Source organism: Lissotriton helveticus, chromosome 3_1 (assembly GCF_964261635.1).
Source record: "Lissotriton helveticus chromosome 3_1, aLisHel1.1, whole genome shotgun sequence".
NCBI classification, from domain to species: Eukaryota; Metazoa; Chordata; class Amphibia; order Caudata; family Salamandridae; genus Lissotriton; species Lissotriton helveticus.
In genome coordinates this window covers 190508270-190526440 of record NC_136061.1, presented here as the reverse complement: position 1 = coordinate 190526440, position 18171 = coordinate 190508270, and the positions used below count along the sequence as shown (strand labels likewise).

Below are 18171 nucleotides of genomic sequence, written 5' to 3'. Positions count from 1 at the left end.
AGATCTGTACTGGCTTCCGCTTAGACAAAGAGTCCAGTTCAAGTCTCTCTGCATAGTGTTTAAAGCCTTGCATAGGCTGGGGCCTTTGTCTATGCAGAGAAAGTTTGAGTGGTATGCTCCTGTGAGATGCCTTCGCTCTTCTTTAGCAAGACTTGTGATAATTCCCAGATTTAGGAAAGTCAGGGCAGGTGGTCGAACCTTTGGGTACGCTGCTGCCAAACTTTGGAATCATCTCCCTCTGGAGGTAAGACAAGTCAGTGATTTGTGTGTCTTTAGGAGGAGACTCAAAACCTGGTTGTTCCCTAAAACCTAGTCGGATGTCGGCTCCGGTTCATCTTCTTGACCACTCTTATCTTGAGTCAACAGCGCCAGGATGCCTTTTTTGGTGATAGTGCGCTTTACAAGTTAAATAAATAAATAAATAAATAAAAGAGGTTTATTTGAATGGTGATCACTCATTAGTGTGTAGGAATATCCCATTACAGGACTCGTGTAATCAAAATGCACCTAATTTGGCCTGTGTCTTAAAAGGTACTCCGACGCCGGCTATCACACCCACATTCACATTACTAGCAAACGGTAGCTTTTTACCTTTAAATAATGAAGATTGTTGTGGGATGCTGGCTGGAATTCCTTACATCATTACGGTCTCCCAAAGTGTAGTTTGTTGAAAAAACTTAATGTTTCCTCCTCCACATGGGAAGCTGGATGTTTCCATCTGGCTGTAGATTCCGACCTTGAAAGCAGAGTTCAACAAGATGAGTCGAATAAGAGCTCTTTTGTCCCAGAAAGTAGTTGCCCTTACATCTGCCAGTGAAACATTTGTCCTTCACGTGGCAAACACCCACACAGAAGTGCATGCCTTATTAAATACGGATCTTCCCCTGCATTTCGGGGAGTTAATTCACACTATGTTTAATGCCTCCTCGACCACAGGGCTGGCTCACTTTTTAAAAGTTGTTAGTAGTGGCCTTGTGACTTCTTTACAAACTATATTCGGTGTGTTCCCGGCATTTTTTCATTCGATTTTTTATTTATTTATTATTTTTTTTTCCAGCCTCTTTGGTGGATTTCCCTTGTTGCTCGCTCTGGTTGCCGGTGTGCTTCTACTAATTTGTTTATTTAAGAATGAATGCACATCCTGTGCCATGAGACAATTCGCCCCGGCTGTTGCTGTTGCGCAACCGAATGCTTGATTACTATGGAGCGCTGCCTCTGGCTACATTGAGTGCAGCTTATGGATTGCCGTTTCGATTTTCCTTTTTCACATGCATCCAGCCTGTCTTTCATTGCCGGAGCTGCGATTTTGAAAGGGCTCTGGATTTCTGTCTCTGCAGTACGGTGTCTTCCAACGCAGATTATGATCATCTGATGAGCCCCTTAGTTGCTAATGACTTGCTTTGTTCTGGCGGCGGGATTATGGCTTTTGCAGCGATGCATGGAGTCCTGGGACGTTGGAATATTTTTGCAGCGGCTCATGAATTTTTGGCACGCAGTTATATTGAAGTAAACCCGAGTTGTCCTCTGATGGTACTAGAGGCTCCGGTTATTGAGGAACATGTATGTTCATTCCCGTTACTCAATTGGATGTCTGAAATGTTTTCGGATGAGATAAATGACTTCCTGTTGGAGGCTGGTGCAACGTACTGGGCATATATACTGTTGGAGTGAGGTGCATTTCCTTCTCTCTCTCTTTTTCACGACCAATGTCATATGCTGGACATCAGATTTTTTTTTCTCTCTAGCCTATTGGCTTTACTGTGCCCACAAGTGATAACTAAATTGGGTATTTTTTACAAAATTCAGAGTTTGCACCCGCTTTTTCATTAAGGCAAATTTTAACTTGATTCTATCTCTCGAACTTGAAATCTGCGTTTCTGTTTTGCCCCCATTACTTGTCCGTGCTCCAATCAAGGAAGGGTGTAGAGGGGCTGAGCCTTGTATTCATACAGTGTTAAGTTAGCATGAGCTTATTAGCAGTTTAAACGCCATTTTACTTTTGCTGTCTTTTGCACACGGCACACACGTTAGCTATTGTTTAGAGTTAGGCTGAGTGTTTTGCTTCACATGAGAATAACTTTTTTTCTACATTGCTAGACTTGCTTCGTAAGCTTAGTCTGAACAGTGAGTGCCGAGGCCTTCAAGGTTATCTCAGCACTGTAGCTGTTGGTCGAACTGATCAGCGCACGTTCTAGCCCTAACATATATGCAGCTGTGGCCAACTCAGATACTGGCGCCTTTAACAATGCACTGTGTAGGCATGATTGTACACACTTGGAGAACATTCGTATGCTGAGAGCTTGTGCAGATTTCGATGTGATTCACTCCTGCTAATCTTTGAGGTATGGGGTCGCCTATGCAAGCCTAAGAGATATTCTTTAGTTATAAAATAACCTACTAGCAAGTGTGAAATATAGGTATATATTTAACCTGTTTCAATTTAGCATTATAACATGCTTTCTCCCTTTGTATTATGGAATCGTAACTATCCTGACGAATCTTATTTCTTATCACATGTCTGCTAGTATTAGCTGCACCTGAGATCACGGCGTTAAAATAAATATTTCAAACTTGCACGTGTCTCCCTTTACTCCCTGTTCTGGACTGGTATGAGAGTATAACGAAAGAGTGCTCATGTTTCCTACCTTACCTGAGGTATTCTAAGTTGCATGTTCTGGGTTGTCTAATTATTGGTTACTTTGCTATAGGTCGAAGAGCTAATGAGACACTGATGCTAGTCTGGTAGGGGATTTTGGGTACTAAGGTAAGTTTTTGGCACACCCTAATTCACTGAGGTCCTGAGTCTCTGTGCATAGTTCTGTGTCTGAGCAGAATCCCTGCAACAACCTGTTCCCATTTGGGGCCCTCTGGTTGCCTATCTCCTTTCCGGTTCCCATCCCAGTGGCGCTGCCTCTCCCACGCTCCCCGCCGGCCCCGTGTATTGTGTCTGCCATGATTTTCCCCAATAAAGGTTTTTGAAAACTTTAAAAAAAACAAAAAAAACAGACTTCTCCAGCAATGGAGTAAGGTACCTGGTAGTATGATTTGGGAGTGGTGTCTGTTAGTAAGGGAATGTATTAATTTTGTGTCGTAGTGTTCCCCTGCCCTGAGGACCTGACAGCATGTATCTGGTATCCTAGTTTTGGATTTTTAGCCCTGGCATCACCCTAATGAATTATATGTGCGGAGGCCCAGGACTATATCTTGAAATGAGAAGGTCCTGTACTTGTTCTGTGACATGTAATGGAGCACTAAGCATGTCCTCATTGACTGACTGATGACTGGGTATAATACATAGGGCTGTGCTGGCAATGTACCATGCTTTTGAATACATAGTTGTGACTAAACTTTTTTTTATCTGTGTCCGTAGAGTGGAGGCCTACTGGAAAGGTCCTGTTAAGTTCCATTCCATGTGCTTTCCCAGTTCCTGGTGGTGACATCCTTAGTAAATATTTTTTGTTTTCTGTAGGTAGGCTACATGGTACATGTATGCGTGAGGCAGAGTAATGGATACCCTAGTTCTGGCCTTAGCACAAAATTAATGGGAGGTTGTTTATCCAGTGAAAAAGTGGACAGGGGAAATGTATTCCTTACATACTTGAAGCTTTAGGGAGGAGACCTTGACACTGAAGGGAAGGGCATGGAGCAGGGCTCCTTTGGAAATTCGATTATGCATTTTACTAACGAACTGCTGATTATACTTCCTGAATGCTGTCAATGGTAGATGTAGGAGAGAGGGGGCAGATTGCAGACTATTTTGTGTAGAGGTGAATAACTCTTTAAGGGAGCCACTTGCTGTGTTTATCGGGGCTGTGATTGCATGATGGCATCAACGTGAGCGTGACCGAAACTGCCCAGCGTGATCTGCCAATGCCCTGCTGTAACTGCCCAGAATGGTTTGCTGGCTGCGACTATTGAGAGTTATATACATGGCTGCAACTGCCTGCCTGTGCAGGGCTACATATTCCTATAGCATGACTAGCCGGACAGAGCTGCACCGGAGTCTGTTGCTGAGGATACTAGCTGCTGTGACACTAACAAGTGGTCCGATTGGGGCACCAAAGCGCCAGGAATGCCACTTTTACTCTACTAGGAATACTGCATGAAAATGGACCTTTCATATGAGTTAGGACTCCTGTATTAGGCCCTGTGCTACCTCTCAAGAGAGAGGGTTATAGTATCCTGCAGAGCTGGGTGTTTGCACGGATACGCCAGGAACTGATCCTCTGTCTGTTAAGAATGAGAACTAAATACTTAGTGCACTGATTGCAGGAGTGATATAATTGCTCCTGAGCAATAATCACACTACTCACTCGTACCCTATAGAATTGGGGGTTCATCTAGACCTGGGTTGAACTGAGCATGGATCATGGTAGAAGTTTGGGGTTTAGAGATGCTGCACGGTCTGACATCATCAAGAACAATAAATTGCATCTTGTTATTATGTGTAGTATTCGGTTATAGTATGCATTAAAGTACTTTACTTTCTTGACACTATAAGCACTGTGTTGTGTTTGGTGAGCTATTAACTTGAGCACCCCCACACTACCTCTTTGAGATGCCTGTGAATGCTAGCCTTCGCTGCCACAGAGTCAAGTGCTGCAGGAGATGAACTTGGCCCAGTTTCCAGAGCCAAAGTGGGATGGGCCCAGAGACTTCGGAAGCAAACAACATCAACCCACCACTATTAACACCTAGTAAACCCTGCTTGCCTCATGGTCCTCCATAATGGATCTGACAGGGGCCATTCAGTGTAAAGCGATAATTCCAGATGCTATTTCCCAGTCTTGCTTCAGCAACTATTGGTAATTTAGATGTTCCTTTGCTGGGGTGTGTGTGCGGGGAGGGGAATGTTAAGCCCTGTTTGACACTGCCCCCTGATCAGTTTCTTTATAGAGTTGCTTATATCCTTCTACCATATGCAATGTTGTGACACACTTATAATTTCAGAAGTAAGCCACTCTAAAGAACTGTATTTATATTTGAGTTAAACATATTCTCTTCTTTTGTAGTCACTATTCCAGAGGTTGGAACAGCACATGGAAGATGTAACTGGGGATGCTGGTGTGCTGAAGGAGGTTATTCGCTCTGGCAGTGGGGAACTGGTGCCGCCTGATGCTTCTGTTTTAGGTATGTAGTTGGATCTATTGGGGCTGTCATTGATAAGTGAATGGTCGCGCAGTTGTGATGTACTACAGTAGTGGTGATGGGACATGCCAGTCTTTTTCTTGATATAAACAACATAAGCGATCCTCAGTAATATAGATGTATCACTGTATACTTATCACTGCTACCCTAAAGCTACAACAAATTGAATAAAGATTAATATACTTCTCTATTGGGATTACATAATTCCCCAGATTAAACCTCTTCCGAGCAACTGGCGTCACTTCCCAAAGCTGGTCTTTTTGGCATGTTCTATTTTAAAACTTAATTGGGGAGTTTAATGCATTTTTACATCCTTTGAATAGGTTTTATAAAACTAATTTTCATTGTTTCAGGTCATTTTTATAACTTTGAAGTATTATTATTATTATTATTATTATTAACAATTTTATAACGCGCTCCATTACTTGAGAGTATCCTGGCGCGAAAAGAGGGAAAAAGAAACAGACAGTAGAACACAGAGAAAAAAAAAAAAACACATCAGATTGTACTCTTGAAGAGGTGAGTTTTCAAGTGTTTTTTGAATGCAGCCACTGTTGGCATGGAACGCAGATGGAAAGGGAGAGCGTTCCAGGCCCGGGCCACAATCACAGAAATCGACTGGCCACCAAGTCTGGCTCGTTTAAAGCGTGGAAGGGACAATTTAAACAGGGTAGAAGATCTCAGGGTACGTGCAGGGACATAGCTGATAAATCTCTTTCTCAGATAGAGGGGGCCTTGATCATGGGTTGCCCGAAATGCCAGCACCAGAGATTTAAACACAATGCGCTGTCTAACAGGAAGCCAATGGAGCGTGCGCATCTCCGCGCGAACGCTCTTCCATCTAGGTATGTTAAATAATAGACGGACGGCCGCATTCTGAATAATTTGCAGTCAGAGCATGAACTCTAAAACACTTGGCGCACTTTCACTCACTATTTTAATGTTAATGTTTTGTGCATATGTGTTCACCATTTTCTTTGCCTCTTGGCTCTTTTGGGAGCCTTGCGTTCAGGCTTTCATCTTGAGCTTGTGCAGTTCCTTATTGGATAGGGCTTGGTGGGGGTTTTGTTGGGTGGCAAGATTTGATATTGCGAACTTTTACCTTACCTATCGCACTGTGGGCATTGTTATATTTAGGTGGAAAGGGTGTAGAATCTGGGCATTCAGTGTTCTGCAAATCCTTTCATTTAAAGCCCAACACTCAGAGACTTGGTTAGGACCCTCGCTGATCTGAGTCCATTCTTTCACATGACTGATCCTATGCCAATAAAGATAATGGGAGATTTGAGCTTTTCCCTTAACCCCCTACCTGACCTATGGTATTAGTACCTCTGACAAATAACATAGTCATCTGTATTGCCTGAAAATTGTATATCGTTGCTGAACTCAAGAAACCTGGTGCAAACCCTGAAGATATTAATAACGTCTGCCCTGTATCAAACTTCCTTTTTCTCTGCTCTGTATCAAACCTCCCTTTTCTAGCTAAAATGTTTAAAAACGACACTTCAAAACAAGGAGTAATGGTCAACTAAGATAACAACTTGCTGGATTAGTCTCAGGCATGTTTAAGTTCTGAATGCCAAATGAAATCAGTGGGGTAACCCTGTGTCCCTTAGAACCTGGGCATGCATAAGACAAGCTGCAACTGGTTCTTGCAGCACTGAGCTGGCAATGCTGCAATAAGTTTGATAGGGATGCACAGCACACTGCAAAGACCAATCTTACTTCCTCGCCCTCCCTGATCGATAGTGGCTTTCACCACTGAAAACCATGTCATATTGCTAAAAGTCCTAGAAAAACGAAAATCTATATCCTAGTTCTGAATTATTTTAAATCCTAATTTGTGAACCGCACACACCAGGTTAAAGTCTTAAACTATATATTCAAGTAGGAGTTCCCCAAGGCACCATCCTCTCCCGTACAATTTGTATATGTGTTGGAAGGCCACCTCTGCCAACACATCTCGGCTATCTTGCACAATGCCGGTAAACTTAAAATTATTTTAAAAACCCTTTTATACTTTTATTGATCATTTGCACAGCTTGCACTTAGCACTTTAGCCCTTACCTTTTAGCTTCCCCGGTCCGCCGCGGTTTCACGCCGATTACTGCGGAGGGAAGACCTGTAATTTTGCACCTCTTCCGGATTCTTACTTCCAGTCTAGGTCAGCGTTCCAACTTCCAGTGGCACCTATTTAGGTGGATGCTGGAGCGGATGCGCGCAGCGGCCGCGCCTAAGGCAAGCCTGTCTGCGCCCGATCGCGCCTGGACCAGGCAAAGGGCCAGGAATCTTGGCCCTATCCCTGGAGACAACTCGCGGATTCAATACACCGGGGAGAGTTTGTGTGCGTTACGCCCTTCTATACGTCAGTATGCAATACATTTTCTAGTGAAGAGCGGGCAAGATTAGAAAATCCATAATGCTCAGGTTGTAAGATAAAAATCCCTTGGGCCCCAATTAAAACCACATCAGAGGGCCCTTGGAGTCCTGCATGAAACACAGTGAACTCCAGTTAGCCCTCATTAATGCAAGATCGCTAATAAAGCACAAATACGAAATAGCTGATTTTATTCTTCATAACAAACTTGATGCACTATTTGTGACGGAAACATAGGGTGGAGATACAACTGACCTTGATTTCGACAATGCGGTTCCTCAAGGATATGATGCTTTTAGACTCGATAGACCACTAAATGAGGCGAGGGTCTTGCGTTAATCCACCGGACTAAATTAAATACACACTGTTCAATAATTTCTTCCTCCAAATGTGAAGCTTTCATTTTCAAAATCACACCTCTTAAACAAGAGATGTTTAGAGGGTTATTGATCTATCGTCCACCAGGCTCCAAAAACAAAAATTCTGTCTAACTTCCACATGCTACTAGAACTAGGTCTCCAATTTAATTTCTTTACCATCTTAGGAGATGTGAATTTTCATTTAGAAGCAACAACAGATAAAGACACACAGGATCTCCTTGAAATGACATCAGAACTAGGAATTAAACAACCTATGCAAGACCCCATACACTTAGCCGGGCACACTCTAGATGGTCTTTTCACTAACAATCCCGCCATCTCTAATCCCTCCGCTCTTCCTTTAGGTTGGTCTGATCATTATGCAATATTATTTAGATATAGGTTGCCTCTATCTAACTCTGCAATCACACCGAACACCAAGATACTCACCCTGGCATAAAATTGATCCGGTATTACTGGCACACCAACTAGTTCAAAGCCAACTGGAGCTCGAAACAGAAGTAGATTCTTCAGCTATAAAGTACACCACGAGGCTTGAGTCTAACTTTGCAAAACTAGCACCAGGTACCATGGTTAATAAATATAGAAAGATACCATCAGCTCCTTGGTTTTCTGAGGCCCTGATATTAGAAAAACAAGCCTGTAGGAGGCAAGAAAGGAACTGACGGAAAAATTATGAAGCACCCGAAAAATATCGGTATAAAACCATGCCTGCAGAGTATATGAAAAAGCTTATTGCTGAGAAGAGTCAATATTATACACTACAAATAGAAAATGCTGGTAATTCTAGTAAAGAACCCCTAGGATTTTACAAAATATAAGCCAACACATAAGGCAATATTTGTCCTTTTCATCAGATGCTCACACAAGGACTGTTTCCTAGCAATTGGAAACAGGCCTGTATCCTGCCGCTTCTTCAAAAGCCTAACCTGGACAAAAATGATCCTACTAATTATCGTCCTATCGCGAGACTCCCACTCCCAGCTAAAATTATAGAACAAATAATAAATGTTGAATTTTCTACTTTCATTTTAGAAAATCAACTTCTAGACAGTCAGTTCGGTATCAGAGCAAATGATAGCACTGGGATAAAAACTACGGAAGAAATACGCACTACATTGGATGGTGAAGAGTCTGCAGCTCTTATTCTGCTGGAACTCTCCGCAGCGTTTGACACGGTGGACCATGTTCTTTTGGTCCAACATTTGAAAACCATAGGGATAGGAGGAAAGGCCCTCTCTCTTTTAACATCGTTCTCAGTGTTCCTCGTTGAGCCCGACGCTTTTCAACATATATGTCTCTGAACTTGCCCCGCTGAACAGAAGTTTTAATTTGACTCCCACGTCCTAAGCTGATGATACCCAGCTGGTAAGTTTGACAGTGGATAAACATGTTAATCACTCCCTCAAATTACATGATGGTATGATTGCGTTGAGCAGCTGGATGAGTAGGCATTGTTGAAGCTGAATTCAAGCAAAACTGAAGTGGTGTTGTTTGGCAACCTTTTCCCACCTTGGTCTCCGGCTTGGTGGCCGGACAACCTGGCTTCTCCTCCCACACCAGTAGTTAAAGCTAAGAATCTTGGTGTTATTATAGATGAAAAACTTGAACTTTGAGACCCAGGTTTCCAAGGTTGTGTCCTCTTCCTATCTTACCATCAAAACCGTTAGAAAAATCTTTCCCTTCTTTCCAAAAAACACCAGAAAGACGGTTGTGACCTCGCTTGTTTTGTCCAAATTAGACTATTGCAATGGCCTATATATGAACTTCCAAGCCAGGTTACTTAGGAGGCTGCAGGCGGTTCAAAAGGCCGCCGCTAGATTAGTCCTGGACATTCCTAAATATCAATCTATTAGGACAGGTATCCAGGACCTGCATTGGCTTCCTGTCTGCCAGCGTGTTAAATGGCACTGCATAGAGAAGGTCCGAAATTTCTCTGGAATATTTTCAGCTGGTACTCTCGCAATAGACCTCTGCGATTGGCTAATGCCAGTTTGATGACCACTGCTAGAATCAAAAAGACGGACTGGGGTGGTAGGAGTTTCAGCTATAATACCATCAAGCAGTGAAACTCCCTCCCATTATACCTCAGGACGATACCCACCTGCCTTGATTTTAGAAAACATCTTAAGGTGGGGCTTTTTATAAAATAGCTTTCTTGGTATAGTATGTTGAACCTGAAAGCGCCAAGACACCCACGGGTATAAATGCGCTATGTAAGTTTTGATAACATAACCTTAATAACAAGGAAAACATTTCTTTTCATCTTTATGCCAACAGTGCACAACTTCACTTGAAAGTCTCCTTACCAGAGAACATAGCTCATCTTGCACAGAAACAATAGGATTTTCCGGCTTGGATTTCGGCACAACACTAAAACTGAAACACCAAAGATCAGAGTTACTTTTACTCTCTCCCTTTATCTCTACCCAGCTACAAGCATGGCTGCATTAAATGTAGCTATTTCGCTGCTCACATTAAATCGCTAAAAACACAGAATTTTGACATAAACACACACCTGAATACCAACATAGTTGTTTTAGTAAGAGGGGCATACTTTAATGTCTGAATCCTCTGAATCGTCAAGTCTGTTATCCCTGCAGAAGACTTTAGAACAGTTGCCAATAACTGGTCTTCTTGAAATTCAATTAAAGAAGCTCATTACTGTCTGCATCTGCAAAATTCAGCTGAACTCTTTTAAAACTAGCACACCTGCCTTACTGCTTTCAGCTGCAAGAATATCAGACCATATAACCAATGTCCTGGTCACTCACAAATTGCTTCTGGTTGAGGATATCTTATTAATGTTGACCTGCATAGTTCCAAGTGCCCTTCATCAGGGTTCTGTGAACAGCCTGTCTTTCAAATTAATCATTTAGGGAGACTCCAGTGCTCTCTGAAATGCAATCCCTCTCTCTGCCTGGAAACACTTTACTTCAAAAACAAAAGGGGACACTGAACTATTCTTTCTTGGGTTGTTCTCACAAACCTTGAAACTCTAGCCCTGTGAGAACTCCCTCATATGAAAACTTTAAAAGAACAAAACGAAAAAAAAAGAATGAAGATATTTTATTGTTTTGCAAAATAACACACAGAAAACATACATGCTTTAACCCCGCACCACACCCACAGTTGTATTTCAGTATGTACAGTGAACCAGTCACAGCCTGCACAGCAGTTGGGATCAAAGCGGGTGTTCCAGGCAATACAGATTCCAGCTTGCCAGTTACCTCGTCCCAATATTCTGATACCTTTACGGCAGACCCATGCATGTGAAGGAATGTGGCCTCAACCGTATGACAACAGAGGGACATCTGGATGCTCGCTCTACCCATTTTGTAGTTTCGGGATCTGTAATAATATACCCGGTGGAGAATTTTGAACTGTATGAAACGCATCCTGGCTCTAATGGCCACTTCTCTGGGATGCCTCTGCGCTGCCTTCCAGTTCACATCTTAGAGGGCCCCAACATCCCTTTCCCATTTCTATAGTGGTCTCCCCAGATTGTCCGATGCATTATTTAGTATAGTGTTTAAAAAGTGGGAAACCACCTTGTGGACCAGCTCCTCCCTTAACACCCATGTCTTCAGTGGGGAGGACGCAGGGAGGTCCAAACCCCAGGTGCTGTCTCCCCTGAGGGCATGTGCAAATTGCAAGTATTTAAACTGTTCGGTCTCAGCAAGACCATATTCCTCAGATATGGCCACAAAGGACTAAACCGCCCTGCCCCTCCAGTACATCCCCCTGGGTCTCAATCCCAATGTGTTCCTGTTGGCCAAAGCTGGCTAGCCTCCCAATCTCAGGCAACACCGTACCTTTCCAAAGTAGGGTCGCTAGAGTAATTTTGCCCTTCCAACCCTTGGCATTAGTGGCATCCTCCATGGTCTTCAACGTGGTCCTAGTTAGTTCAGGCAGGTGCACCATGTCCCTCCTCCCATAGACATAGTGGAGATATGGCCATGTGATCAGTCCTGTGTGCCGGTTTACTCTCTGGGCAATGACCCCCATTCATTGAAGAAGTGAAGTTGTGCTGCACTATGATAGGCCCTAATGTCCAGGAGTGCCAGACCCCATTATACACACATCTGTATAGTGTCCTCCGAGCTATGCTTGGGGCGACACCATCCTAGTATGAAGCGATTTATCAATACTGTTGAAATATGAGTCTGGGATCGAGTATGGTGTGTTCTGCAAAGCGTATAGCAGTTTGGGCAGAGTGATCATTTTGTACAGGGCTACCCATGATCATCAAAATTAGTGTGCGCTAGAGCTCCAAATCCTTGCGGAATTCTGTAACGACTCGCTGGATGTTTTGCTCCTAGAAACTGCGTTCAGCACAATGTGACCTCAATACCTAGATATCTAAATCCAGCAGTCATGACCTTGAGGCACCACGCCGTGGGATCCTGAGGTACTGGGTTTTTCAGAACCGGTACTGAACCGGTAACCCAGTGGTGTCAGGGAACACACCCAAAGACCTCGAGTACTTTCCTGATTTAGACCACAGAAACTCAGAGTCTTCTAGGTGAAGTCAAGGATCGATTTTATTGGCTGCAACCAAGTAACAGGTCCTAGAAGTACAACACACAGGATGTATATTCTCAGGAGACTGCTCAATCTTACAAAACCAGGCTTCTCTTTTTATACAAAATATTGTGCTTCAGGCAAACATTCTTGGATTTACAGTATACCATTCACATATTTTCACTACAAAGGAAAAGCAGAGTCATGATGACAAGCTCACATTTCAGTTTGTCCAGCCCACAACAAATTACCCGGCAAGGCCCAACATTTCATCAGATATCGGTGGACCCCCAATAAAAACGGGCACCTCCCCATCATAAAGCAAGTGAGAGAGGAAAGAGCAGGGACAGGTGTGAGCAAGATTCGGCAGGGTGTGTGCGCGATGAAAAGGGTTTATGACATGTTGTGCCTTGATGCTATCTCGTTCGGCCACTGGGAGAGGAACTGACCAAACCGGTTCGGCCTGAGGCAAAGGTTTCAGCTTGCCCAGGTCAGAGAAAAGTCAATCAAGGTGTACGTGCCCTTTGATATCTAATTTAGCTGTATTATAAGCCTATGTCAGGGCAACCCACAAAATGGCTGCCGTACACAAAATGGAAGCCAAGGGTTCAAGACGAAAATGACGATTTCGAGGTGAAATCGTCACTCGAATATGACGAAAATGCTTGTACATAGTGTACTAGCCATTTTCGGTCTTTTGATATAAAAATCGTCATGCTATGATGAAGTTTTATTCACGAGTCCAGAATTTTCAGAACTCCAAACCCTCTTTTTGCCCTTACATAGGCAATTAACCTAATCTCATGCTAATCTGAGTCCAGGTCTATATTCCTAAAGTCATTTAGATGTTGCTGTAACATCATTCTAGTACTTAGCTCGTCTCTTGATACAGGTGTCCTTACACATGATGCAGCACAGAGGCCACATATTGCAGGAGCACACTGCACGCACAGACAGAACAGGAAAAGAATGGCTAAGACCATCCCAATGACCATCAGAATTTTCCTTCCCCAGGCGGATATCAGTTCCCAGAACTATCCCATTAATGACCAATCTCCTTTATCCACATGAATAGATTCGGAAATCTTATGCAGTTAAGAGATGGCCTGGTACACTGTTGGAGCGTTATCTGGAATGAAAACACAGCAACTCGATTGGATCAATCTACATACCCCACCTCGGTCTGCAAGTATGACATCTAATGCGACCCTGTTCTGAAGGATCATAAGACGATCCGACTGGAGCTCAGCAGTCAAGTTACTAAGGGCACCAGCAGTTTCAACCACGGTGGATTCAACCACCCTTGTCAATTATATTAGGTTCCTGCTGTTAGCCATCGGTCCCCAGAACGGCAGAAAACCCTTTACGAAGTCCCCAAATTCTTGTCCTGCAGTGTCTTCTTCGCTGAAGACACCTCTAACTATCCTTGTCTTGTGTTAATCTGCCGCCGCTGTGTAGGTGGGAGGCAGCAGGAACGAAACAAAACATGTGCCCGAAAAGTCAGGGGGCAACCATGTATAGGCTCTATCATGGCAGATGAAATAGGTACCCTTAGCTGCTAAGAACGGAGGGGAAGTCTGAGATGCAAAAACATATGTTTCAGTGCAGATGCTTTTACCTAGCTGAGCTCTGGGATTCTTGCCAGTACCTTGCAGACGCAGGTGACCCTGATGGGGTACAATCCAAATCGGGGAAGATCTCTTAACTTGCTGTTTCTCACTCAGAGTAGCTCCATATCCGGTCACGTTCCATCCTACGTATACTAGTGTCTCATCTCTCGGGATAGTCTCATAAGAAATGTCTTCCTTTATCATATCTACTATACCCTTAACTAGAGCACTATTCTTAGGATTGTCTGTTACAGAACGTAGGGGGTAGACTTCATGTGCATATATGAACATTGTTCTGTATGCCCACACAGAACCATTGTGGCTGAAAGGCAGGACCAGATAAGGGATACCTTTATCCGTTGTGTGAGGCATAAGACCACACACCCAACAGTTAGTTGTGTTCATTACAAGTTGGTGTTGGTGCAAGAGCTGAACAAAGGAGTTATTAATAAACTCTAATCTCCTAGCTGATTCGTGTTCAGGAAGGGATTGAAAAGAGTGTGGGGAAACAGTAGAAGGAGGAGGTATAGGCGATGTAGTGGGTGCAAATGTTACTCGAAAAGAGAATAACACATAACTTATTAAAAATATCATCACACTGAATAACATGAAAATGCACAATATCAAAAAGCTTTTCTTTGTCATTATTTTACATATTCGGTTTTTAAAGTTCACAGTTTTGGCAGGTCTCTCCATCTCGAAAAACTCCATCCTCTCTAAAGTGCTGCCCGCGATGGGAGGTTGTTTCTGCTAAGGAATGCTTCTGTCAGTCCAGGGCAACTCCCTTAGACCAACCAGAACTGTCGACCTAACGTCGTCAGCTGCACCCCAAAGACTTTGGGCAATCGCGGCCCTAGCAGCGGAACCCGGATGGCGGTTCGAAAAACAAAAATAAGCAAGTTTCTCAGATGGGAGAGCTGCGCTTTCAAAAATAGTACTTGGAGGAAATTTTTTTTTTATTAGTTCGTATTTCTCGGCCTCAGATTATACCGTTGTTTTCCTGGTATTGTATTATCTTGGAAAAGGAGTTCAGGTTCTGTAGTGTCCAATCGAACTGATGGTGATACAGCTGGTTGCGAAATTTTATCACTCTCTTGTTCAGTAAGTGTTCCTTTTACTCGTGCATCACTGTAAGGCAGAAAACGTGGCACGGTTTCAGTCTCTGAGTCGGCGACACCCTCCTGGACCCACCGGTCATATGGCAGAGGCACAGGGATCCGCTTGCAGTGGATCCAGTTTTTCTTCCCCTCCACTCGAACAGCTGATCTTGTGGAAAGAAGGACGAGGTGCGGTCCGGTCCACCTTGGCTGGTCGTTCTTGGTTCGCTGGAAGTTCTTCACGAGGACCCAAGATCCAGGGTCGATCTGATGACCTGAAGTTTCAGGGACCGGAGGCAGGGTGTCATGGACCTGTTGATGCAAAACACGCAATTTAGCCGTCAATTCGTACAAATAATCGAGCAAAACAGGGTGTTCAACTTCGCTGAACTTTGTGGGCCTTGGCACTCCCCATATGTTGGCCGGGCGGCCAAAAACTATTTCGTAGGGACTAAGTCCCACTCGCGAATGCACAGTCATTCTGGTGGATAGAAGTGCTAAAGGTAGAGCGTCAGGCCATTTAAGACCAGAGCTCGCTTGGATTTTGGCCAGTTTAAGTTTTAAAGTGCCGTTGTAGCATTCTACTAATCCAGCTGATTGGGGGTGATTTGCAGCGTGGAACTTTTGCTGAATGCCTAGCCCTTCACATACTCTCTTCATCACACGACCCACAAATTCACTTCCATTGTCACTCCAGACCATTCTAGGCATTCCGAATCTGGGGAAATACTCTTTCACAAGGGCTTTAGCTGTGGATAAGGCAGTGTTGTCTTTTAGGGGGTAGGCTTCCACCCATCTTGAAAAGGCACAAACAACAACGAGTACGTATTTTAAATTGTTGCACCTTTCCATGTGGATGAAATCTAGCTGCAAAACCTCGAACGGATACGTAGGAGGTGCAAAATGACCAGCTGGAGTTGGGGTACCTCTACCAGGATTGTGTTTCAGACACACCATGCAATTCTTGACCACATTCTCTGCACACTTAGGAATTCCTGCATTTTGCCATACTGGAGCCAACAACTTGCAAATCCCTTTCACGCTGATATGAGCCATTCCATGAGCCATTGTAACCACTGCAAGCACATATGCATCGGGTAACAACCATCTCTGATGCTCTGACAATTCAATCCAACAACCATTTGCATCCATTCTACCCGTACTTTCTCTCCACGTGCTCAACTCTTTCTCGGTGGCCTCAGCTTGGATGGACTTCACACTCTCTATCGTGTCTTCACACATTCCAACATCACCAGTCCATCTTGCAGGGCCTGCAACATACATTCGGCTCATCACATTCCTTGCAGTTTCTTTCGCGATTTCTTCAGCAAATGCATTACCACGACCAACATCATCAGTGACCTTCTTGTGAGCACTGCATTTCACAATCGCCACTTGCAGAGGCAAGGTCAGTGATTCAAGGAGCTCATTCACCAACTGACCATGCTGAATCTTAGCTCCATGCGAAGTCAGGAACCCACTTTCTTTCCACAATCGTCCAAAACTGTGAGCCACACCAAACGCATACTGACTATCGGTATAGATAGTCACTTTCATTCCTTTAGACAACACACATGCTCTTGTAAGTGCAATCAATTCTGCTGCTTGAGCTGAATTATGTGGGATACGTGCAGCTTCAACAATTGTATGCAAAGTCTTGACCGCATATGCTGCAGTCGTGTCACCATTCGGAAGCTTGAAGCATGAAGCATCCACCCATAAGGTACCATCACACTTTGCAAGAGGAGTGTTCCTAAGATCTATTCTCCCTTTCGTTTCTTCTTCTGTTCTAAGAAAACAATCATGCTGTTCAGAAGCATCTAGTTCCTCTACAATTGGCAACAACGTAGCTGGGTTGAGAGTGTTGCATCTTTTTATCTGCACATGACTTGCTAACAAGGTTAATTCGTAACCTGACGATCGAGCACTAGTTAAGTGCTGTGTCTTGGTTCTGTTTAACAACGTGTCCACTGCATGTGGGACCATCACAACTAGCATATTATTCATCACTAGACCAGCAGACTGTCGAATAGAAACAGCTGCTGCCGCTGTTGCTCTTAAACAACTCGGCAATGCTTTAGCTACTGGATCCAAAGTCGACGAAAAATATGCACATGGACGCTGCTTGTCTCCAAACAACTGAGTCAAAACTGACAATGCACAACCATGTTTCTCATGGACATACAATGTAAAGGGCTTACTGTAGTTGGGGGTACCCAACACAGGAGCCGAACATAATGCTGTGCGCAATTCAAAAAAACTTTTCTGACACTCTTCAGACCAAGGAATGGGATTGGGTGTATCTTTACACGTTAATGCCACCAAAGGTTTGGCTAATAACGAAAAATTTGGTATCCATTGCCTGCAATATGATGTAATGCCCAAGAAAGCACGCACTTCTCTCTGTGTTCTTGGCACACTCAATTTCGCTATTGCCTGAATTCTCTCTGGGGTCAGTTTCCTTCCCTCCTTCGATAAGAGATGACCTAAGTAGGTCACTTCTTGTCGACAATATTGCAGTTTTGAGAGAGACACTTTGTGGTGCAAATCACACAAATGACGCAACAATGACAACGTGGCTTCTTTACAGATTTCCTCAGTATCTGCAGCAACAAGCAAATCATCTACATACTGAATAAGAGTAGCGCCGTCAGGTAAAACAATCGTATCAAGCTGTGTTTTTAAAGCTTGACTATATATTGATGGACTTTCACAGTAGCCCTGGGGAGCGCGTTTAAAGCGGAAGCTGCGACCTCCTAAACTGAAACCAAAAATATCCCTACTCTCCTCCGCAATCGGGATGCTGAAGAAAGCATTCTTCAAGTCAATCACCGAAAACCAGGTGGCAGAAGCTGGAATCATAGTCAATAAGGCAGTAATGGAAATTGTGGCACAACTATTTTATTCACCTCTCTAAGATCAATCACGAATCTGTAAACAGGTGGCTAGGAAGGGTCAGTTCGCTTCAAAACAGGCAGAACAGGACTATTGCAAACATTGCCTCTTGTCTCTTCAATTACATCTTTTTCAATCAG

The 18171-nt window shown here is 43.7% G+C and overlaps 1 protein-coding gene across 2 annotated transcripts in view; it reads left to right on the top strand.

Annotated features, from left to right (window-relative positions):
* FKBP6 (FKBP prolyl isomerase family member 6 (inactive)) overlaps window positions 1-18171 on the top strand; it is an 875880-nt gene that overhangs the window by 430444 nt on the left and 427265 nt on the right. For both annotated transcript variants that reach the window (XM_078679581.1, XM_078679580.1), the window contains exon 2: window positions 5013-5130. In XM_078679581.1, coding sequence (XP_078535707.1) covers window positions 5040-5130 — 91 coding nt within the window. In that variant the 5' untranslated portion in view covers window positions 5013-5039. The remainder of the gene's footprint in view (window positions 1-5012; window positions 5131-18171) is intronic.